Source organism: Dipodomys spectabilis, unplaced genomic scaffold, assembly GCF_019054845.1.
Source record: "Dipodomys spectabilis isolate Male_0828 unplaced genomic scaffold, ASM1905484v1 ptg000051l, whole genome shotgun sequence".
Lineage (NCBI taxonomy): Eukaryota > Metazoa > Chordata > Mammalia > Rodentia > Heteromyidae > Dipodomys > Dipodomys spectabilis.
The window spans coordinates 21697349-21722795 of NW_024870728.1; the positions used below are offsets into that span (position 1 = coordinate 21697349).

Consider the following 25447-nt stretch of genomic DNA (forward strand, 5'->3'; position numbering starts at 1 on the left):
CTCCACCACCTCCAAGTTCATCCCTGTGCTCCGTGCATGTTGATTTTATTCACACCCTATCAAGATAATGCCTATTGCTCCATCCAAAATTTCAAGTTCACTCCAGCAAGAAAAAAAAATGTCTACTTGTTTGATAACTAGAACAAAGAGTCCTCGAACTAAGTTCCTTCATCATATTCTGTGCCCGCAACGATGGATGCGATGTTGCTTGGCAGACCTGGGCTCATCTCATTGGATATGGGAAACTTGATATTAGCACTACTAGAGCTTCCTGGTGTATTGTAAAAGTAACTGAATCCCGAGTGACTGAGGGAACATGGACCCGAATCCATGACCGCTTTCTCTCTCCTAGCTCCTTTTCGCTGATGTGTACTCTACAATTGCCTCTGCCCTTTGAAAACAGAGCCTCATTCTGTCTTCTTTCTGTATGGCTCTTTCATCAAAACCTCAGGCTACCGGTCTTGTTTATAGGTTTTCTTATGCAATCCTTTGCAACTTGATGCTTACACCTTCTGCTCCCTGAACCCACTGTTATAAAGGATTTCAATAATCAAGTTAATTGGTTTTCAAAAGGTAGGATTCTTTATTCCATGTCTGGCTTTTCTTGTCATTTTCAGCTTCTTTTTAAATTCTAGCTTGTCCCGCTTTCTGAAACACCTCTTACTTGACCTTCACCTTTCCTTTCTTTGCCTTTCCTGTCCATGCTTCCTCTTACAAATCTTTCTACTAAGTTACCTAAACGATTATGTTTCTCAGAGTGCTGTTACTGGTTTTCTCTTCACTTGATATACTCCAGTGAAGCAATCTAGTTGATGGGCAGGAAATTGCCCAAAGCCAACAACTTCTAAATCCCTAACCTAGCCCAACTAGCAACTATGACTCCAGATGCAAAATCAAACATTGGAGACTCTTCAGCAATCTGAACAGCACCATTTCCAATATTCTCTAAAGCCGAGTCATCAATACATACACAGCTACATATGACTATTGAGCACTTAAAATATGGTCAATATGAACTATAGTGTGTCACAAGTATAAAAAGATAACAGAGGGCTGGGAATGTGGCTCAGTGGTACAGTGCTTGCCTAACGTGCATGAAGCCCTGAGTTCAGATTCCCCAGTACCACATAAACAGAAAAAGCCAGAAGTGGCACTGTGGCTCAAGTGGTAGAGTGCTAGCCTTGTGCACAAAGAAGCTCAAGGACAGTGCCCAGGCCCTGAGTTCAAGCCCCAGGACTGGCAGGAAAAAAAAAAGATGTCAGAGTTCAAGGACTTAGCCATATAAGTCATTCTACTTACATGTTAAACAATTTCATCTGAATGAAAATTGGTCATTTTGGTTTTTAGAAAACAAAAACCTCACTGTGAAATCATTCTATTAAACTAATTGATAATTAAATTTAAGGCACCAATGAAACAAATTTAAGTGTGGATCCTTGAAGAAGAGAAACAGTTTTGTAAGTATATTACCTATATTTTCTTATTTAAACCATACAAATATTATGAAAGAGATGTATTATAATCCATATGTACATGATGAAGAAAACATGATAATAAGGAAACTAATTTCCCCAAAAGGAGAAAGGAAGAAACTGAAACAGGGATGTCTCCAGATCTCTTTCCTCTACTTTTTTTCCCCTCTCCTCCCCACTGAAATGGGCAAATACACTCACCATGTCTGGGAAGTGCTCAGAAATACTAGCCATTGTGACAGTCATATTGGTGTTAACTCAAAACAAGATATACTAGTACTTTGTCTCAATTATAAGAGCAATCTATCCTATTTGCCAACAAATTTGAGTAATAGTGACAGGTAAGAAGAAAATAAGTGAAAACACTAATAATTTCAGCACTAAGATAAGTCTACTGCTAATAATTTGGTGGACAATGCCACTAGAAGTTAAATCTCACCAGGGTGAGGTTTGTTGTTCTTATCATTGTTGATGAGACAGGTTCTCATGTAGCTCAGGCTGGCTTTGAACTTGGCATCTTCCTGCCTCACTCTTCAAAGTATGAGGGTTACAGGCATACATTATTAGATCCAATGAGGATAAGGATTATTACCAGCTTAGTTAATTGCTTACTATCAAAAGTTTAGAATCATAACAGAAATAGATAGTAAGAGCTCAATAAGTATTTGGTAAAGTCATGAGTGAGTAGATAGCTTTTGCATCTTTTTCATGGATGCATAAATGCGCACATATATGTAAGAGTATATACTCTAGATTTTTATCCTATTTCTGTCACAATGTCATTGCCTTCTTCTCTACGAAGTGGGGAGATAAATGCAGGAATGCTCTCCACTTTTTGCTAAACTCCTGTATTTGGTGAGTTTGGAAGATACTTTCTCAGGTCATCGCTTGGCCCTAAGATACTGTAAGTCCATTATTATTTGTTTCCAAGTGGAAAAGAATACTCTTTATCTTGACTTTCTCATCTGCAAAAATAAAGAAGTGCTCTATAAGCACTAAGATTTCTTTCCAGGATGTGGGATTTACACGGTGAGGCAGTGCTTCATGGGTGATGTTTCGTGTTTTCTTTGCAGGTGCTCTTAATAGTATTGAAAATTCTGTCTATAGGACAGCCTTCAAACTAAGATCAGTGCAAACTCTGTGCCAATGTAAGTACAAACACTCTGGAAACACATAAAATAGTCTTACCCAGATGATATATGATGTAAACATCATAGAGAAAGGCAGGACTTGCCCCACGCAAGAATCCACTGGGCTCTGGAAGGTTGGGCCTGTGCGCATCTGCCCGCTGATAACAGACAAGATGGCAGGGAGGGGAGAGAACCCGCTGAGCATTCAGCCCATAGTATAATAGAAAATACAACACATGGATAACAACTTTAGCAATCTTGTATTTTCCTTATGTGGCATCTAAACACATTTTTAAATTTCCCTTTAAGGTTATCAATATAGACACCAACTATAATTACCAAAAAACAGGCATTGTACTAGTAATTTAAATACAGATATTGAAATTTTCTTCTATCATATACAATTTAAACTATTTTTTTTGTCAGTCATGGGGCTTGAACTCTGGGCCTGGGTGCTGTCCCTCAGCTCTTCAGCTCAAGGCAAATGCTCTACCAATTGAGCCACAATGCCACTTCCGGTTTTCTGGTGGTTAATTGGAGGTTAAGAGGCTCACAGAGTTTCCTTCCCCGGGCTGGCTTTGAACTGCAATCCTCAGATCTCAGCTTCCTGAGTAGCTAGGATTACAGGCATGAGCCACCAATACCCAGCTTAAAATTTAAACTTTTGAGTTGCACCTCTTATCTATAACTGAGCATGCAAATGTAGGTTCTAATGAAAAATCCATGGGCCACAACTCTTTAAAATTTCTGGAGAATTCCTACAAACTGCTACTTTGGATCTGATTTCTATCTGATTGAGTGAGATGAGGTTTTTTCCCCCCTCATATTGATGTCTAGGCAAAATAAAGTGATACAGCAAATGCTAAATAAAAATACAACACGTAAAAAAGCCTATCTTGTAAAATTCTCCAAAATGAAATTCATTGTGTTTAATCTTGAAAACCAAGACACTCAGCCTCTCCAAAGTCATTAACTCCTTCTCCTATGTTTTGTTTTTGTACTTCGTGTAAAATGATTCTCACATTCATATCTGACTTAAAAGAAAATAAGTTATTTGTATGACACCTCCACTGAAGGTTTGTGATCCTTTTTGCATTTTTCTTCTACTCAATAAATTATATAGACTAATAGTCTTTATAGAATGCTTCAAAAAGTGTGTGGTGTGAGGTAAGGCTCAACAGAGCTAGAAAATGGGAAGGAAGGATGTAGTTAGAGGGGGTGGAGGAGGGATTGGGCAAAGACCATGTCTTCCAAAAGAACAATTCTGTACTTTTCCCTCTTCCATAGTGTGCTTCTGTACTAGGCTCTTCTGAAGAGGAGACTTGGGCTTTGCAAAGGTGTTTTTTGTTTGTTTTGTTTTGTCTTGTTTTATACTACTCTAGACAAAACTCACCACTTTATCTTAATTATTTCAAGGATAAGTAAAACTCATCATGTGCTTATTAAAAATGTCTCCTCAACCATGCCCCTTTCCTGGAGAGTGTCTTCCATTAAGGAACACCAGAGCAAAAGTTCACCCATGTCTCCATAGTTAACATGTGGAAATGTGCAACAACACAAATAGAGGATACACATTTTTGAGCTTTCTGCTATGCCTGGCATCAGAATCAATGAATGAAAGGGCTACTCAAGGGAAATGTTAACAGTACATAAGAAACAGTGGTTAAAAAATTCTACCTAGGAAAGATATCCAAGCAAACATTTGGTGGGGGGGGGGGGGGGGGGGAGGAAGCCATGAATTTCAAGGGATTTAAAAAAAAAAAAAGCATTCCCTGAGCTCCAAGTTACAGGATCTGGAGCCTATCACTGAGAAGCTAGCCTATCACTGGGATGAATGAGCTGTGCTCTTATCTGGTTTGCAGTAACACAGAATGCGCGGCAAAAGACAGAAACATCCCTGTGTTCAGAGTGCCAGGCCCACGTGATAGGGTTTGTGATGGAATAATGATCAAAGAGCTAACATCCTCTACCACCCCCGCCAGGGATTTATTTAAGCCACATTCCTGAAAACTGTTGCTCCATTCTTTAAACTCACCTCTTAAAAGCAATATAAGAAAGAAAGAAATTTTTATTTTACTTGCTAGATTCCTTATCTGTGAGGGTGATTTATGAAATGCAAGGAAGTGCAGGGTTTTATCATCCCCAGGCCTTAGGACTCAGGACATCCCCGCTTCTCAGATGATACAGAGGGTCATTGTGAATTCTGTCTGCCATCCCTGTTCACAGGGAACCACACATAAGTGTTAGCTCTGTTTCATTCTTCTTTCTGTTCATTGCTTTGTAAAAAACAAAAACAAAACTTTAGAGAGAACGTGGTGGATATACATATGTAAAAAGACAAAAGCATTAAGTTTTTGTAACTAACTCTAGTTTTATGAAGCATTGTCTCTAGGTAATGATATTAATCCATTAATCCAAGAAAAAAATGTGATATTGCTGAGCCACGGGTAGGCCCCCAAGTGTCTGTTAACTTAGCAACTTCTTTATACAAAGAGCCCTGGACTTCCCTAGCTATGGCTACTGCATTTGAGGCCAGACAGCAGACAAGAGAAGCTGTGTTTGAACATTGAAAGACAAATTGGTTCAGTCCACTTAATGTGACATAAAACAGGTTTTTTTTCTCAACTAATCACCATGATATTTTGGCTGCTTTAAAATGCTTATTTCTTTAGCTCCTCACTTTGCCCTGTTTTCTCTTTGTTCTATACAAGAACACACTAAAAATTATTATACTGGCAATAGTACTTCAATACTTTGTTAATGGATGAACTTGTCCAAACTCAAATTGGCTGTCGGAATAGCAATACTCAAATTACATGCAAAGTAAATGTATCCAAACACTGACCATATTTTATTCCCTTTGAGAAAAATAGCTGCCATAAAAATATAGCTTTGCTTAAATACTGGGAGACACTCGCTTTATTTGAAGCCATTTATTCTCATCAGAAAATAAGGACCAAGCCTTCATTTGCTTCCTGCAGTGGACTTGCTGGACAGCTCCCTGATTCAGCAGGTCTTACTCCGTCCAAGATTCCCGGAAGCCAGGGAGAGCTCCCTTTCTGTACAGCAACTTTTTCAGGAGCTTCAAGAATTGTTTCAGAAAGTGAAGGATGGAAAACCAGGCCTGGTGCATCCCAGAGCTCCAGAACTCACTCTGAGCCTTTTCATGGCAATGTATGACAGGTGAGGGTTGGGTACTTCCCTATGACCCCAAGGGCAAAGTTGGTTTACCACTGGTTAATGACAGCATGGTGCTAGCTAGTGTTTGCCTGCAGTCCGGTATATGATCAAGCTTATCTGTTTGTTTTAAACATTCTTGCTACTCATTCAGGAAGAGAACAAAAAGGGAACTGTTTATCATTAATATAAATCCCCCATGGATTCCACATGACTATTTTTCTTATGCAAACTCATATCTCATCTGGAAATCTAACCAACCTTACTACAGAGTGGAATCTGAGAACTATTTGTTGAATGAATGCAGTAGAAAGGAGTAAAATAACAAAACATTTTGATTCAATCCTCTCTCCTGGTACAGGAAAAGAAGCCATGGAAAGTTAGACATGATCAGACCATGTAAGCAATGTTCATGAATAGGTATGGTTTTGATCAACATCTTTTCATAACCTTGCCCTTCTTATTCTTTCCCTGGGATCTGTGGTCATGCAGCACAGGATCCGGGTTTCTGAAGCTTCTTCCAGTGGCGGCAGCCCTGATCGCCCTCTCCGGAGACAAGCCTCTTACCAAATACAGAGGTAACTTGAAGAGTTCTGCATGCTGGAGGCAATGACCCCACCCCTACCAGCAAAGCATTATGCTCTCCACCCGCTTCCATGCCCCTCTCTCACAGTCACTTTGATTTTGGGCACGTGCTCAGCATGGCTGGTTGGGGTTTTATTTCTATTTAAATGTTTAAGATTATGAGGATTTCCAATTTTTTTTTGAATCATGCTTTTGAATTGTGTGTCACTTGGCTGTCTTGCCTATTTATGATTGCAGGGACTATCCAGCAAGTACTAGTTTTTATTTTTTAAGGACTGCAATGATACTCACCTTGCTATTTACCAGCCTTCAGCACAGAAATCTTAAATTACCAAGGGGTTGAAATATAAATAGATTCTCATTAGTTATCCAATAATAGGAATTGGGAGACTTTCAAAAACAGCAAGCAACAAATGGAGGACATAACTGTGCCTTCCATTTCCTTCATAATCGCAAAGAAATTTAATTCAAAGTACATATGTAGCTTAACTTACAGGTTTCTTTACCCATTATGTGTCTAGCTCTTTTTCAACTGTATGCACAAAATAACAAGAGAGGCTACGATTCCGGGACACGCATGACTCGAAGGGCTTTGAGAACCCTACTAATGGATATACAGCAGGTAAATCCTGATAGGAATTCTAATTCTTGTTTGCTGTATTAGCCACAGTACTACTGAAGTGTCTGATTTTTATGGTGTCAGTTCTACTTTCAAATAACACTCCATCCTACTCCAACCTCTTTCTAGTCCTTGCTACTCAGTAAAGTTCTTTTAATTTTATTTTTTATTGTAATAGTAAAGGTGATGTACAGAGGGATTACAGTTACATAAGTCAGGTAATGAGTACATTTCTTTTTGAACAGTGTCATCTCTTCCCTCATTTCTTCCAGTTTTTTCCCCTAATCTCCTCTCCCACAAGTTATACAGTTCATTTTCAACATAGAGTCTAGTGAGTGTCACGGCTGCATTTGTTCCCCCTTTGTCCCACCATTTCTATGACCCTCCTTACCCTCACAAAAATTGATAAACTTACATACAAGACAAAGGTATAGAAACCAAAAACAGCGACAAAGGAGAAAAACAAACACAATAAAAAGTAAAATAACTTTTAAAACCTCTTGTTTCTGTTTCTTGGAGTTCATTTGGATAAACATCATTTTATATGATCAAATGCACATAGTCACTGAGCCTTTGTGGTCCTCTCTTGAGATTATCCTCCTTTGGTCTCACTGTCTCACTACTGTTAGTGTTTAGAGTCCTATATAATTTATCATAACCAAGTATAATTTTTTTCTTTTATCATCCAGTGTGTTTACTTGTAGATTTATAGGCACATTCTAGTTACAAAACCATCCAATCTATGTTTCTTTTGGTCTGACTTACTTCATTTAATATAATTTTTCCAAGTCTTTCCATTTCTTTACAAATGATATAATATCACTCTTTCTGATGGAAGTATAGTGTACATATACCACATTTTCTTTATCCATTCATCCATTGAGGGGCATCTGGGTTGATTTCCATATCTTGGTTATGGTAAGCAATGTTGCAATTAACATGGTTGTGCTGGTAGCTTTAGTGTGACCTTCTTTGTGGTCTATTCCTATGGTATGCCCAGGAGTAGGATTATTGGGTCATAAGAAAGCTCTGTCTTTGAGGAACCTCCATAATGCTTTCCAGAATGGTTGATCACTTTACATTCCCACCAACAGTGTAGTAGTGTTCCTTTTTTGGCTACATCCCCACCAGCATCTGTTATTTTAGCTTTCTAGATAGTGGCCATTCTAACTGGGTAAGGTGGAATCTCAATGTTGTTTTGATTTGTATTTCTTTTATTTGCCTGATCTTTACAGTTGCATCCCAACTGATTTCTCTAACTTACACCTGACATCACTGTCTCTCCTCTGCACTAAGCCACTGACCTTTCCAAAGTGTATCACTGTATGTTGGTGAGCTTTTTGTTACTGTAACCTTTGTCTTGGAATGTCCTTTAACAGTGAAGTACAAATTCTAAGTTAAATGCACAAATACCAGTCTAGAGTCAGAAGTCATAAGTGTTTTCTTTTGTTGTTGTTGTTGTTGATCATGGGGCTTGAACTCTGGGCCTGGACGCTGTCCCTGTGCCCTTCAGCTCAAGGTGAGCACTCTACCTACCACTTGAGCCACAGCACCACTTCAGTTTTCTAGCGGTTAATTGAAGATAAGAGTCTCACAGACTTTTCTGCCCAGGCTGGCTTTGAAATGTGATCCTCAGCTCTCAGCCTCCTCAGTAGCTAGGATTACAAGTGTGAGCCACCAGCGCCCAGCTATAGATGTCTTCTTGATACTGGATTTTACTATAGTGAGCCTGGGGCCCAATGCAAATTATTACACTTCCTCTTCCTACCAAGCAAATGATACCTCACTTAGCCTTAAGTTGTGGAAGGGATAACATGAGCAATGTGAAACTGTTTTCCTGCCTTCTTCAATAGGTATTTTATTATTAGCAAGCAACAAACAGAGAACATAACTGTGCCTCCCATTTTCTTCATAATCACAAAGAAACTTAATTCAAAGCACATACTTTGATCTCCTGATTCGTTTCTTTTTCTCATCTTTGAGAAGAGAGTTGTTCTGTGTGATGTTTTTGCTGGGCAAAAAAATTACTGGAGAGTCAGCCCTTTGTCTCCATCTTCCTCTACTCTCTCCTCCTTTCTCCAAGATGTTCATATTTCTTAAATAAAGTGGTGATTTAAAATTTTTATAAGGCTAATATGTCAAGGGGAGTTGCTAACAAGTGTTCTGATGGTTGCAATGGCACGTAGAATCAATTCCGAGGCATGTCTCAAAACCACATAGCCCATGATCTGTTCCTTCTTTTTTAAATTATACTTATATCATTTAGAAGTTGTACAAAGAGTTACTATTTGACATATCAGTTTATGAGTACAACTCACCCTAATTGCTGTCATCACTTTCATCATTCTCATCCAGCCTTTTTTTTAATTGTAAAGATACTGTACGGAGGGGTTACAGTCACATGTGTAGGGTAATGAGTACATTTCCTATCGCACATTGTTACCTCCTCCTTTGATTTTCCCCACCATCACTTCCCTGCCCACTTCCCCAACTCCTCCCTCCTCCCCAGCACATGATCTTACTCAGCAACCTCATATCTCAAAACCCAAGCAGGTGGAGAGCCAGGGAGCAAAGCACAATTTATTCACCCATCTATGCAATCAGGCTAGAAACACTAGCATATTAAGTGGAGGAGGCGATGAAAAGAGATAGGCTACAGAGCATTTTTCTTCTCTTTAGAGTTTCTTGTGGTTCCCTCTTGACTACTGCTACTATTTCCAGGCTAACTCAGTCCCACAGGTCTTAAAAACCTGCCCTTGTTCCCAACTAAGGTCAGTGAGCTGCTGAAATGGCAGCTTCTGTAGCAATCTCCATGCACCTACCCTCCGTGCCCAGTTATTAGCATGATTTTGAGAAAGCTATTGGAACAGTAGAGATTTGCATAGCAAATTATCATCCACTTGACTGCCATTATGGACTCAAAGATGGATTCCCACAGAAAATTCCAGCCCCTACTGTGTGATTCAACTCCTCCCTTAAGAATCCTAATTATCATTTCAAGTGCCATTCTGCCTGTGCCAGCATGTCATCCAGCCCCGTTGAATGCTTCCATGGAACACCTGCAAGAAATTAGTCAAATGGGCAATTAATCCACAAAAATCTTAATGCATTTGCTTAAAGGCACAATCTCCAATGAACTGACAGATTGAATTGTAGACCCTTAAAGATCATAAAAAATATCATTGAAAAATCAAAATAAAATAAGATTCTACAGAAATATGTTTTCTTTTCACTAGAATCATCGAGGTAGCAAGTTGGTTCTGTTATCCACCTCCCTTATCTTACAAATAAAATGAAATTCCTATCAGCAACATAGTCTGATAGTGTAGTTTATCAGAACTCACAAGCCAAAAGATAAGTAATGGGTGACATCTATCTATCTATCTATCTATCTATCTATCTATCTATCTATCTATCTATCTGCACCAAATAACACAAGGAGTGGTTACTTACATTCTGCTCTTGTCGGGGTTATTATCAATTTAAAGTGCAAGCCATCTTATCACTCTTACACAAATGTTTGTTGACTTCAGCCTGGCTAATTATCAGCAATAAGGTTCTAAGTGCCACTTTCCTGATTAGAAGAATGTTTATTCGAGTTGACAGTCTCAGCAGGGAGTTCTTTGAGATGACTTTTGAGCTTGCAGGCAATGCCTGCTAACAGCCTGTGCTGTAGAAGACATCAGACATGACACGGAGACTCAGACTAAATGGAAGAAATGGAGTTGACAGATACATATCCGAGCATAGAAGTAATGTCAGAGCCATGTTCATGTCATGTTGAAAGTCACAAGAGTTGCTTGGCCCTTTAATTAAACTGCATGGTGTCTGAACAGAAAGAAGATAGGAATCACCAAACACACTCTGTGGTTACAAAGCTTTATAGAAAAACGTCAACAAAAAGTAAAGTTTTCTGGAGTGAGACCTCTATGTGCAGCTAAGTTGATTTTTGACTTTGAGAAGTGCCAAATCTCTATCATCCTTTAGTCATTCAGTTTAAAAAAATATTTAATTGACAAAAGTTACACAAATTCAAGATGTAACCTAGGTATGGTGGTGTATATGTATAGATGCCAGTCTCAATAGTATGGCAAGACCTTGTCAGAAAGAAAGAAAGAGAGAGAGAGAGAGAGAGAGAGAGAGAGAGGGAGGGAGGGAGGGAGGGAGGAAGAGAGAGAGAAGGAAAGAAGGAAGGAAAGAGAGAGAGAAAGAGAAAGAACGAATGAAAGAAAGAAAGGAAAGAGAGAGAAAGAAAGAGTGAGAGAGAGAGGGACAGAACACAAAGGAAGGAAGGAAGGAAAGAAGGAAGGAAGGAAGGGAAGGAGAGAGGGAGGGATGGAGAGAAGGAAAGAGGGAGGGGGAGGGAGGGAGGGAAAGAAGAGTGGAGGGAGGGAAAGAAGAGTAGAGAGAGAACAAAAGGCAGATGAGAAGAAGGAAAAAAATGAGGAGTGTAGAAAGGAAAGAAGGAAGGAAAGAAGGAAAGAAGCAAGGAAGGGAAGGACAAATCGAAAGAAATTTGATCAATTCAACATAGATATACATTTGTGTAATGATTAGCACTGGCAAATTGCCACATCCCTATTCGCTCTCTGTATATATGGAGGGGTAGAACTTGACATCTCATATTAAATTTCAAGTAAACAATACAGCGTTAGCTATGTTCACCATACTGTGTATTAGACTCCCCAGAACATATTCACCTTATACTCTTTGATCAACATCTCCTCACACCCCAGCCTACTCACCCCACTCCTGGAAGCTATTCTACTCTATTTTTAAATGTTCAGGTAAGTGAGATCACACAGTATTTCTGTGTCTGGCTGATTTTTTTTTAGCATATTGTTTTCCAGGTGCATCCATGTCACAACAAATGACAGCATTTCCTGTCTTAAAGGCTTGACAATATTCTCTCCCATTTTCTTCGTTCATTAGTTTCAGTGGACACCCAGATTGTTTCAATATCTTGACCACTGTAAGTAGTGCTGTAATAAACAGAGGAATGCCAGTCTCTCTAACAGAGTGACTCCATTTCCAGCCCCAAAGACCGGTTTGGTTATAAAGTGGTTCTCAAAAGGCGCATGTGCCAAAAGTGTGAACTCCAGTTGGTGGGTCCAATTATTCAGATGCAGTTGGATCATGATTAATCCAAGTGGATTAATCCACTTCTAGATGCCATCATTTTAAAATGGGCTATTGGGAACTGGTGGAAAACTTTAGACATAGAGGTCTATTTGGACCATTAGGCACAATCTCAGGATCTCCTTCCTCTCTCTGCTTTCTGGCCACTACAAGGTAAGTAGCTCAGCTTTACCATGCTCTTCCTCCATAGCATTTGACTTCTTTATAGCCTCAAAACAGGCAGGAAGCAGGAACCAACCACAGACTGAAACCTTGAGTCACAATAACTATTTCTCCTTTTGAAGCTATGTCAGGTATTTTGTCATAGCAACATTAAAAAAAGCTATCCTAACTGGCCTTTGTTAGAATGAGATATTTAAGATATTTGAAAAGGTCTTTAAAAGTATTATAAATTAGGACCATGCAATGGTGGGTGGCTCATGCCTGTATTCCTGTGTAGGAGGGAAATTAGGAGGATTATGATCTGAGATCAGCTCCAGGCAAAAGGAAGAGCCTATCTGAAAAAAATCAACTAAAACCAAAAGAGCTGAGGAAGGGGTATGGTTCAAGTGATGAAGTACTCGCCTAGCAAGCACAAAGCCCTGAGTTCAACTCCCAGTGTTGCTAATAAATAAGTAAGTAAATAAATAAATACATAAATACATAAATAAAATAAAATAAAAAGAGAGAGAGGCACTATGAATTTTAATGTATTCCCATTGTCGGCTGCTAACTGGACTCTGCTCATAAAGTGTGACACAAGACTAGCTAGCTGCCCCTTTGCCATCCAAATTGCCAGCTGTCTTCTTCCCCCCTCTTCTCCCTCTTGCTTATGCATTCTTTTCAACTCAGGCACTCCACACAACCTAGGCTTTCTTTTTCTTTTCTTTTTTTTTGCCAGTCCTGGGGCCTAAACTCAGGGTCTCTGCATCATCCCTGAGCTTCTTTGTGCTCAAGGCTAGTGCTCTAACCACTTGCGTCACAGAGCTACTTTCGCCTTTTTCTGGGTAGTTTATCAGAGGTAAGAGTCTCACGGACATTCCTGTCCTGGTTGGGTTTGAACCGGGATCATCAGATCTCAGTCTCTTGAGTAGTTAGGAATTCAGATGTGAGCCCTGGCACCTGGCTCTAGACATTGTTTTGTTTGACTGAAACAGTTCTTGTAGTCTGAGATACCCTATACTTGTGCCTCTAGAAGTGTGAGTATCGTTGCGCACCTCTGCTGATCCAGGGGGCCGCTTCGCTCTGTTCTCTAGTGACTGACCTGAGGTTGCCTCTTGCAGATCCCAACTGCGGTGGGAGAGCGTCACACTCTATGTTCGGTGGAGAGCGCCATCCACAGCTGTTTCCGAGGGGTGAGTGCCTTGAAAATGTCCCCTGGAGATGGGGCAGAGCTTTCTGACTGATTTAAAGTAAACTACCAGACACCCCAGACAATATGTTGAGAGACAACTTTGCCTCCCACTTGTCTTAAAGTTCTTCTCTTTAGAGAAATAGATCCAGAAGACAAAAATACAAACCATGCCTAGAAATACGTGCTACATGCTATTGTTTTTTTTTTTTTTTCAGGTACTCAGCCCAGGGATCAAGGAGAAGAAATTCCTGTCTTGGGTGCAATCTGAGCCTCTTATCCTGCTGTGGCTTCCCACCTGCCACCGGCTGTCGGCCACTGAGCAGACCACTCACGCTGCCCGGTGCAGGGTGTGCGGGGCCTTCCCCATCACAGGGCTGAGGTACGGGCATCACGGGTGCCTTCCAGGTGTCACTGGCCACATGGGCTTCAAGGGGGGCGGACTCTCTCCAGATTCTATTTGAGATCCTCACACATCGGGAATTCAACTGACTTTCCTAAGCTCAATCATTTCCTATCTATGGCACCCTCATTAAAAATAAATCTATTTTACCTCCTAGAATGGATGGGATATTGCAGTCTTTCAATGACAGCATACTCTGATCAGTAATCCGTTTAATTTCTCTAAGAGGGAAAATTATCTTTTATCCCAAGAAAACCTTTTTGAATACCCGCAATATCCACCATTAAGCAAATGTTAGGCTGAACGGTTCACATGGATTATTTCATTTAGAACAGGTCATATACCTCATAAAAAGTAGATTTGCTATCCTCAATTTTCAGAAAAGTTCAAAATTGAGAAGGTTAGGGAGTAGCAGAGGCTGGTGAGTTGGAGTCCCTGCTCTCCAATCATAATGCTATGCTGCCCCCTTGTGGAGACAACTCAGAACTAAGAATAGGACCCAGAAGAATGATCAACTCAGTGGTGTTAGAACAACACAAGGCCAGGATCTCTGCCAAGAGGAAGGGAAAATTTGAAGGCTAGTTTTGGAGGCAAGTGATCATGATCTTCCCACATCTTTAAGGCTGATGGTCATCTTAAAGCCAGCTACTCAGGAGGTTAAAGCCTAGAGGATTGTAACTCAAAGACAGCTCAGCCAGAAAATTCTGTAAGACTCCATCTCCAATTAACCAGCAAAGTGGCAGCAAGGTTCCAGTAGTAGACAGGAAGCCATGAGCAAGGAAGTGCAGTAAGAGCTCAAGGCTCTGAGTTCACACCCTAGTACTAAAGCACCACACACACACACACACACACACACACACACACACACACACACACACACACATAGTGTGATCTAGGTCCTCCATAAATTAAACCATAAGAAAATTTAGGATTATTATTACTATAGATTTTTAAAAGTTTTTTTATAGATCATTTTTATAAATTATTATTACTATGGATTCAGGGAGGAGAGAAGGAAACTAGAGGCTCTAGGTCATTGCTCCTAACAGGTGGACACAGGAAGGCTGAAGCTCTGGGCCATCATCGTGTATAGAAGCTGGGCAAGGCTAGGAGGGCAGGGTTTCAGTTTGGATGGTATCCCAAGGCTGAAATTTGCTACCGCTTCCTGAGCAGTTAGTTATATGACTTCAAGCAAGTCATTTGATTTCCCTTGGATTCCATTTCCTCTTCTATAAAATAGAAAGACACGAATATGCTAATCATACCTGAAGAATTTCCACAGGATTCACTGCATCGACCCACATACACAGAGTGCAAAAACTGCTTCAAAATGTAACTGTTAGCACAGCCGCTCAACACAACCTACTAGTAGTTTGCCATGTTAGAGGGCTAGCAGTGGCTGAGAACCACTAGGAAGTCATTTCACCACATTTACATTCTCCACACACCAATACGGGCTCACTATCATTGTACTGACAGACTTTCAAGAGGCGTCATATTATGTTTTGTTAAAAACTCCCCAGCTAAATAGCTGAGCGCATCGTGCGACTACATTAACTATGGTCACAGATTTAAAGATCTCTTCTGAGGATAGTGGCACGCTGTACCTTGAATATAGAAAATATTTGGTATTTGGGTCAGAGCTGGAAGGCATAAACTAAAACGATCTACCATTTTTGTTGGATCAAGGGCTATTGACATAATGCCTTATAAAATCACTTTCACAAGACAATTTCTTAGATTCAGCAAACACATCAGAATCATTCCTTTACTGTCCCTATCAGCGTTGAAGGAAATCTTCTGCTCCCTTGGTCGGTCAGACATTTTCTGCATGTATGAAATGTCCACCCTCTGCATGAATGTAGTTTCTTTGCTCACTTACTCATGACAAAATGTGCCACGCTTCTGTCTCACCTGGCAGATACTGCTGCCGGAAGTGCCTCCACTTTGACATCTGCCAAGTGTGTTTCTTATCTGGTCTTCACAGCAAATCCCACCAGAAGTCACATCTTGTCATTGAACATCATGTTCAGGTAAATCTAATATTAAAGCATTTATTTAGCTAAGTCCCTATAAGATATAGTCTTGTGAAAAAAAACCTTCCAATTCTGTTTCTGTCATACTTTATCAAGACTAAGAATGTCTCTCAATACAAACATGCTTTCTTTACATCTGAGATTTTAATAAAAGCTTTTGAGGACAAGAAATAGCGAAATAGAGTCCTGTCTGGCCATTGAGATCAGAGTAGGGGATTAGAAAATATACATGAAGTCAGAGGAGGAAATCATTAAAAATTAGTATGAATGGGAAAGAAAGAGACTTTGTTTTTTTTTTAAGTTACATAGCTTCTAGTGTCTAGAGCATTTTTTGGAAAAACTTTCTTTTTTCTAACATGTCTTCTAAAGTTCAAGTATTTTTTTCTTTAGGAAAAAAAGTAAAAGAGAAAATAGAAGAACGAAGACTTTATAGCTATCTTTCATCTTTGAATGTCATTTTTAACAAGAATACATAGCAAATGATCCTAGTTCTTTCTAAGAAGGAAAAGAAATAAAAATAGCACACTTGGAGCAAAAAGCATTCTAAGCTTTCCCAGAAAACAAGATTGTCTTGTTATCACTAATTTTCTATGAATCAGTTGTTTCTTATACTTGAAGGATGATTGATTTCCTTTACAAAGAACAGTTTTCCTTTCTTCCCTCCTTAACGTGAATAGTCCACAAAGGGCAAGTGCCTGGATCTTGCCAAATAATTTCCAGTGAGCCTTTTCTTGGTGAACTACATTAACCCTGTTGAGCAGGCTCTGGGGCTTATGATCTAAAGACTGGAAGTTGACTGTGTTACAGTGCCACCGTGTGGCCACTTTTTTGTTACATGTTAAAGTTCAAGAACCAGACACCTTTGTTTCTTTTGGTTAATTCTCAAGGTGAGGTTGACTGTAGGTGGTCCTCAAATTCCAGGACCTTGCATACAGCATTAAATTTACGAGTTTTATGGAGATGAATCCAGTCATTATCCAGTGCTCAAAGGAATACACAACCCCGGATGTTAGCCACTTATACTTACTTTTATTCCATCTTCTAGCTTGAGAGTTTCCAATTATTGGGTTATTCTAGGGAAAAGGAGTTATTCAGACTCTGAGGCACATAATCCAGAGACTTAAGCCACGTGTAGGTTATACAGACAGAAAGAGAAGAAATTTTCAGAGCAGAGAATATTTTCCCAAAGGTATAAAAAGCAAGGGGAGAAGACCACATGTAGATGACCAACCCCCTTTTGAATATTAGCCATTCCAGCAGGTGTCCACAAAGGAGAATACCAAACTCCTCCTCAAGAATCTCAGAAACAATCTGCTCCAGGGGAACTGGTGGAGAAAAGAAGCCACAGGAAGACAATGGCTGCTGGACCAAGTGACATCAAAGGACATGGCCAACCGTGCCCAAGCCAGGTGAGTGTCTGAGCATCAGCCCCACAGAGTAGCAGCCCAGAAAAGCAATGCTGGGTACCATCGCCAATGCAGAGCAGGGTGACAAGTTCTCTTTTTCTTTTTTGTTATTAAACGAACAACATAATATTTATTAGAATCTTCCTATCTTGCTCATATCTAAACCTAGATTTACTAAGTGCACCTAAATGTACATACCTACCTTTGCATTATATTTTAGCTCATGTATTTTCTTGAGTTGTACAAAGCAGTTTCAAGTCAGCATGTCCGTTTGGAATATAATGCATCCTGGTTAATGTCACCCCTTCCACCATTATCCTACAACTCTCCCAACAACCCTACCCATCTTCTCAATTTTCCTAGTTCTATTTTCACATATGTATATTGACCATTATGTCTGTATTTTCCAACCCTTCCTTCCCTCCCCCTTAACCACATGAGTTCCAACTTCCTGCTCTTCATTTTGTTAAACTTTGTAAGTTACTTCTTTTTTTTTTTGCCGTCCTGGGGCTTGAACTCAGGGACTGGGCACTGTCCTTGAGCTTCTTTTTTGCACAAGGCTAGCACTCTATCACTTGAGCCACAGTGCCACTTCCAGCTTTTCTGTGTATGTGGTACTGAGTTATCAAACCCAGGGCTTCATGCATACTAGGCAAGCACTCTACCACTCAGCCACATTCCAGCCCTGTAAGTTACTTCTTTAATGGAGTTACACCATTAGAATCCTCCCACCATGTATACCATATTTTAGTTATTCTGTATGTGTAAATATGCACATGACTCTTTATATGTTCACATATATATTTATGTTAAATCTGATTTCCATATATGAGAGAAAACGTGTCCTTTGTCTCGCAGAGCTTAACTTACTTTACTTAACATAATTTTGTCCAGATTCATCTATTTCCTTGCAAGTAACATAATATCTTTCTACATGATGGATGGGTAAAGTTCATATATATATACATATATATGAACATAATATTTATTATGGAACATCATGTATATATTATTATGTTCATCCATTGAAGGGCAAATGTGCTGTTTCACAACATGACTTGTAATCTTTTCGATAAAGAGCAGCAGCTTTTCTATGTGTACAGTCCTAAAGAAACCAGTGATAGCAGTGAGGGATGGTTGAGGTAGCCTTTTCCTTTAAAAATGTCCTCTAGTTTTAACTAAGTAGTAACTAAGTTACTGTTCAATTATTTAGAGTTATACAAATGAAGGTATCAGAAAGGCATAAAACATTGTTGGGTTATTTTTTAACTGTGTTCTCAATTCCTAGTTTTTTTTTCTGGTTTGCTTTTGAAAATCTAAAGCCAGTACTTTGTTTTTCAAAGAAAAATGAAAATAAAAAAAGATATTCAGTATCCCATTATGCACAGATAACAGATGAATGCTATTCACATTGTACTATTACCAAAGCAGAAGTATACGATTGGTATCTTTGTTTATGCATCTTCTTTTCTGTACTACACAGAGACTATTTCCATGTCATTTGCTTCTAAATCATCATTTTCAGTAACCTGACTCTCGTCCTTGAAAGAGAAAGTCATAATCGATAAGCAAACTCAATAGTGAATATCTTGGTTATTTCCAAACTTCTCCCATTATTCTGCAGTCAAAATTTCTGGACACGCATCTTCCTGTATATTTTTAACTTATTAAAATAAACTCACTGGGATCACCAAATCTGTTTCTAGTGCCATGTACAGAATGGTCCTTCTCTAAATTTGGTCAGATAAATGTTCATTGTTCTATACAAACCTTCTGATGGCTTCCCCCATGACAAAGAAAGCCAAAGTCTTCCCAACAGCCTTTCATCTGGTCCTAAAAACCCCATTGTCCACCAGCTCTGACTGGTCTATGCCTCTGCCCTGACTTGTCCCTCACTGGCTACACACCTACCTCTCCTCAGCGATCCTCAGACATGCTAGGTATACTGTACCACTAAGGCCCTTCCCTGCATGGTTGATTCTTCACCTCCTAAAGCCTCATTGAAGGTTTTTCCTCAGATGTCTTAATCTGTTTCTTTATAAAAACTTGCCCTCTCCACCTCTCCCCAGCTCTGCTACTCCCAGTCATTAACTCTGGATTTATTTTCCATTAAAGCACTTCTTTACTATCTGATGGTTTATTATATATTATTTATTTTTGTGTCCTTAAAACTGGATTTTTTAGACTCCAGGCCCAAAGTCCAGAAATGGGCTTGGGATGTAGCTCAGGGGCAAAGCACTTGCCTAGAAAGTACAGTGTCCTGGGCTTGATGCCCAGTACTATATATGTGTGTGTGTGTGTGTGTGTGTGTGTGTGTGTGTGTGTGTGTGTGTGTGTGTGTGTGTATGTATACATATGTGTATGTATGTATATATATTTAAAACAAAAACAAAGTCCAGGAGTCCCAAGTTCAATCTGACCACTCACCCCTATGACAAATAAAGCGACATGGTGAAGGGCAGAGAAAGGAGATTTATTACACAGTAGATAGACATGAGAAGGCAGTACTTCCTTTCATACACCTTTATCCAACCCCTGAGGAACAGATATTGGCTTCAGGTTAAATAAGGAAAATTAAGGGAAGGGAGTGAAAGAGGTATACATATTTAAGAATGTCCCAAGTCATGGGTATGACTTGGTTTGATCATTCTCTCAATCTTTGTCCTTGGAAGAGAACTAGAGTGACTGTTTCTTCCACTTAAGACGCTCATCACAGAACGTCTTTGCTTTCCTGAAACCCAAAATAGAGCAAAGGGACAACAGCAGAGAACACCTCAGATCCAAGGGCACAGATTCAAACTTGGGAGACTTTTAGTAAATTTATAAGGTTCAGAAAAAGCATCCTGTAGTTTTCTCTGGCATCCTAAACTGTAATGTAACTTCTTTGTTTCCAATTGTATTGCCAGAATCTATACCAGTGTCTGAAGGCAGCAAATGTTCATTGAATGTGTGTTGGATGGATGGATGGATGACGTCAGATCACAAGCTCATTTGGAATAAAGCATGAAAGACAGAGGAATAAAAGAACCTAGAGTTTGAACAAGATCATCCAGTTCCTGTGAGCCTGACTGTATTTGTGACTTTGAGGAAGTCATTTCACCTTTCCAGTGACTCAGTGATTTCACAGGGTAGCTTGTCATTCCCACTCTCAGAGTAGTTGTGGAGGGAATTGCGAGAGCCATGAAATACTGAAGAGTATTTCAATTTCCATGTGTTATATTCTGTCTATTCCAACTTAACATGATTATTTTCCCAAGATAATCTTACAAATTAATTTTCACTTTAGCCTGTATCTCAATGGGTTCAGAGATTCTGATTAGTGGCTAATTTAGGGAAAAATGAACATGGACTTCTACTATTTCACAATGTGATGACAGGGGAAAAAATCTCATCCTTGATATCTATTGACATAGATTAATAAATTGGCATATTCAAATTGACCATCTTCTAAGACGTGAATGGTTATTGTCAAGTGGTCATATTGAATGTATTCGGTGATTTAGTAAATAATCTGCATAGTTAAAAAGTTTCCTCCCTTTTGATTTGGATTTAATTTATATATAGTTGTTCACACTGAGAAGAATAATGCTTTCAATTACAAGAACATAATTGAAGGCTAGGTGCCAAAAATCATCACCTTTATTAAATATTTGGAAAAGTTATTACAAATATGACAGAAGATAAAATTAAAATGTTTTAAAAACAACAGACAAAATTACTTCCATTTGCAGCTAATATAATTGTGAAGCCTCATGAAATACCAAATAACTCCAGCGGAAACTACTAGAATTAATAGGCTTTGAGTGACAGTTATCATAAAACAAATATGCACAGATTTATAGCTTTTCAGTCTCCTTGCAATAACCAGCTAACATTTTTATTTAAAAAATCATCTATAATAAATGTAAAATTTGTTTTAAAAAGAAGCAGGGAAAAATTTAATTAGAAATCTCATATAAAGAAAATAATATTTCATTAAGTGCAGAAAGCAAGACCTGAACAAAAAGCAAAACCTGCCAAATAGCTGAGGGGAAGACATTTACAAAAGTATGTTCATCCTTCAAATTCTCCTATGTCAATCCTCACTGTTCACAGATTCAATATTGGCAATTTGCATACTTGCAAGATTTTATTTGTAACTGCAAATCAGTATTTACAGATGTGCATGGAGGCAAACATTTTGAGTTGCCAACATGTCCATCTGCAGCTGAGGCTGACTGGCATCACTGTGTTCCACATGCTTGCTCTCACTCTTCTGTAAATGAGTGTGCCTCATCCAGTCCATTTGGGGCCTTGAATTGCTTACTCTTTTCCTTTTTCTAGATGGTTTCAGTGTTTCACAAAACAAGTGCTTCTCAGCACAAGAAAACATTCACCTTATTCAATCATGGTGCTAGATTCATTTTATTCAAACAGGTGATATAGATCTGTGAATTCAAGGGCAAAGACTCAATAGCACATTTGAAATAAAGTATATTTAAACAGCAATCCAAAGTGCATATCAAGCACGAATATCGTGACTGGTGGATGGAAATGTAGTGAATTTAGAGGCCTCTGAAACTAATGCTATCTCTTCTAGGAGGTGTGGTTTTTAGTAATTTGGTAGTTTCTGATTCAGTGTTCTAGATTAAGAGGAAACAACTGCTGTGGATAATAAGAAATGATTCTATATAAAGTAAATGCCTACCATAAAATCACAATACTTTTAAAATAGGATTAAAGAATTCTGAAGATAGGTTGGAAGAAGGACTAGGGGCATGGCTCAGGTGGTAAAGCCCTTAGCTAGCAAGCCAAAGTCCGTGAGTTTAATCTCCAGTACAGAGGGGTGGGGAGAGAGTGGACAGATGAGAGGTAAGGAAGCTAGGCAGAAACTAATGACTTAGGACTTAGACTTTTGTCTGAAGAAACTTTTGAAGGTTCTGAGTAGATTTAGCTAAAAGGAGCAAGAGTTAAAAGAAAGCTATACAATACTTTCCTGAATTTTTTAATGTTTCTATTCACAAATTTTAAACACTAAATGTCTGCTCTGTTTAAAATTTATTCCAGCTTCCCTTCCTTCCTTCCTTCCTTCCTACCTTCCTTCCTTCCTTCCTTCTTTCTTTCTTTCTTTCTTTCTTCCCTCCTTCCTTCCTTCCTTCCTTCCTTTCTTTCTTTCTTTCTTTTTCTTTCTTTCTTTCTTTCTTTCTTTCTTTCTTTCTTTCTTTCTTTCTTTCTTTCTTTCCTTCCTTCCTTCCTTCCTTCCTTCCTTCCTTCCTTCCTTCCTTCCTTCCTTCCTTCCTTCCTTCTTTCTTTCTTTCTTTCTTTCTTTCTTTCTTTCAACTCTGGGCCTTGGCACCATCCCTCAGCTCTTCAGCTCAAGGCTAGCACTCTACCACTTGAGCCACAGCACTACTTCTGGTTTTGTGAATGGTTTATTGGAGATAAGAGTCTCACAGCCTTTCTTGCCCGGGCTGGATCCTTGAACAGTGATCCTCAGATCTCAGCTTCCAGTAGCTAGGATTACAGGCATGAGCCACCACACCCAGTTTTCACTTTCTTTCATATCAGTAGTCAATTGTACCTTTTCTCTAGCTAATTAAAATTTCTACTTTGCTACATCTTAAATTCCCTTATGCGCTTAGTTTCATTAATGCAATTTATATTTTATTCTGAGATCAATATTTCCATTCTTATACTGGTACTAAACACTATGGTCGTTGTGGTTGTAGACTGAATAGGACAAAGTTGCCACCATCTGAGAAAGAAGAGGCTAAAGGTAGAGTAGGTATGAGAAGGAAGGTAAGTTCCATTTGGGAAATGTGAATATTGGGATATCTACGTGGAGATGCTGAAAAGGTAGTTGGTTATTAGCATCTGGAATTTGGGGACAATGTATGTACTGGACATGGAGATGTGGGGAGTTGGCGCCTATGGAATCGTGTGATGGCTGAAGACAGAACGTGAACAGAAAAGAGTCTGATCAAGCTCTGACCCCCGTGGAAATGCCTGTTACAAAGCTGAGAAAAAAGAAGAACCCTCAAGAGACACTGAGAGTGATGAATGAGAAATGAATGAGGGGAAAGGAAAACCAAAAAAGACAAATCTATTATTTAAGCCACCCAGTTTATGGCATTTTGTTACAGTAGGCCAAGAGAAAATAGAGTGAAACCACTCCATGATATTAGCTTAATCTCAAGTGAGGTAGAAATGGAGTACATCCCTCAGAAAATGTATTACAAAGAAACCTTTCTGCCCCCCCAAACCCACATTAATGATAGAAATGAGTGTACCCAGTGTTCTTATTTGTCTTGTAGAAACTATCACAGTGTGTCAAAATAGTTGTTTGGTTGTTAGATATGAACTCTGCCAGTGGAGAGTTTTTTGCTTTTTTGTTTTCTTCTTTAAAGCAGTAACTAAGATGGTGAGATGCTTTAAAATAGTTTTTGAATAAAGGAATGAAACCAAATGGAATTGTGTAAAGTCAAATATACCTAGCCTTCAACTGGTCTGTGTTCCTTCAGCTATGGCATGATAAACACACATCGGTATTTAGAATCACTAGAATATGACCCGGACAGAGCGACCTGGGAGACTTTCTGCCATCATCTCTGCATTTCTTTGCATCTAGATTGTCATGGAGAAGAGCAAATGGAATTGTTGTTCCTATTATTGGCTAATTGGCTCTCTATCCACTCAATAGCCTATCTGGAAAAGAGCATGGGGGGGGGGGGGGAGGTGCGGAGGGGGGTGGATAGGCTATTTGGAAAAGTATTGACTTCAACCCTAGATTTAATATTTTTCGGAAAAGGCTTTCTTTAATACTGTACTTGGTCATTAACAATTGCTCCGACTTCGTATAAAATTCTAACAGGCTCTCCGTCCAGTACAATAGCTTCCATGTACCTGTGTATGGAAGGGCAAGTGGGCCTGTGAAGGCAGCAGCGGCCGGGGCCTGCATGAGTGCACGTCAGAGGAAACCTCGGGTTCCACAAGCAGATGACCGCAGCCCGCGTCCCCAGGTGACTGCAAACAGGAAAGGAATCACCACTAATGCACAAGCCACCCACAACATGGTAAAAGAGTAGAGCCAAGTGTCACAAATCATCACCTAGTCTATGAAAGATGTTAATGTGATCAATCTAGAAACCTATTTATAAGAAATATTCTAATCTCCAATCTGAAGGTTTACATATTTCCTATAGAAAATTGAAAAAAAATGAAGTGTAGCATACTAACTATTGTAATGTTAATATTTCATATATTTCCTTCTCATAAATATTTTTAAAAATAAGTCTAGACCATATGGCAAAATTTATTTACATAGTTACATTTCAGTAAAAATTATATTGTGGGCTTTTTCCATTGTCATTAAAATCTGCATGGTTAATTATATGGATATATTACTACTCATTGAATTCATTTGTGGTTAGAAATTGTTATTTCTCATTTTTGTTTTAATTTAAATTTTACAATTAAACTCTTCATATATTATTCTGTGTACACAGTTATTTCCCTTAATCATATTTCTAAGGTGGGATCACCAGAAAGAAAGTAGCAACCTCAGGGCTGAGAAGGTATCTCAGTGGTAGAGCGCTTGCCTTGCATGCCTGAGGCCCTGGGTTCGATCCCTCAGCACCACATAAGCAAAAAGAAAAAAGAAGAAAGTAGCAACCTTTTTTAGGTTTTTCTGGCTCACTGAAAACTCACCATTTCAAACTCAAGCCCTGGCTCACTTCATCCTTACTAAGATTGACTACCACATACTGGATTTTGTCAATTACATGAGCACATTAAATATAATTTTGTTTGCTCTGATTTTTAGTTCTCTGATTAAGCCTAAAAGAAAACCTTAACTCACAAATTTGGAAGGCAAATGCATCTTCTTTTCTTTTGTATTTTCTTGTTGTTGTTTTGTACCCACTGCCCACCTTTACTGATCCACCAGTTTAGCTTATCCATGTATTTAAAATTTTCATGTTTTAAATTTGACTGAAGAAAACCCTTTTCTCCCTAGGGATCTCCTATTTAATTTGTGCTCACAAGGAAACTTTCACAGTTTTATTTGCTAACTCCTTGCTTTTTAATTTTGAGAAATTGAAAATAGCTTGATCTTCTTTAGTGGTGAATAATCCAATAAACCATGTCTCCTACCCTATGGATATATATTATTG

General features: G+C 39.0%; 1 protein-coding gene across 1 annotated transcript in view; it reads left to right on the plus strand.

Annotated features, from left to right (window-relative positions):
* Positions 1-25447, plus strand: part of Dytn (dystrotelin) — a 38675-nt gene that overhangs the window by 1748 nt on the left and 11480 nt on the right. Inside the window, exons 2-10 of the mRNA XM_042679344.1 lie at positions 142-369; positions 2546-2620; positions 5584-5785; positions 6272-6357; positions 6886-6986; positions 13385-13456; positions 13671-13834; positions 15777-15888; positions 17152-17300. Of these exons, the coding sequence (XP_042535278.1) occupies positions 142-369; positions 2546-2620; positions 5584-5785; positions 6272-6357; positions 6886-6986; positions 13385-13456; positions 13671-13834; positions 15777-15888; positions 17152-17300 (1189 nt within the window). The remainder of the gene's footprint in view (positions 1-141; positions 370-2545; positions 2621-5583; positions 5786-6271; positions 6358-6885; positions 6987-13384; positions 13457-13670; positions 13835-15776; positions 15889-17151; positions 17301-25447) is intronic.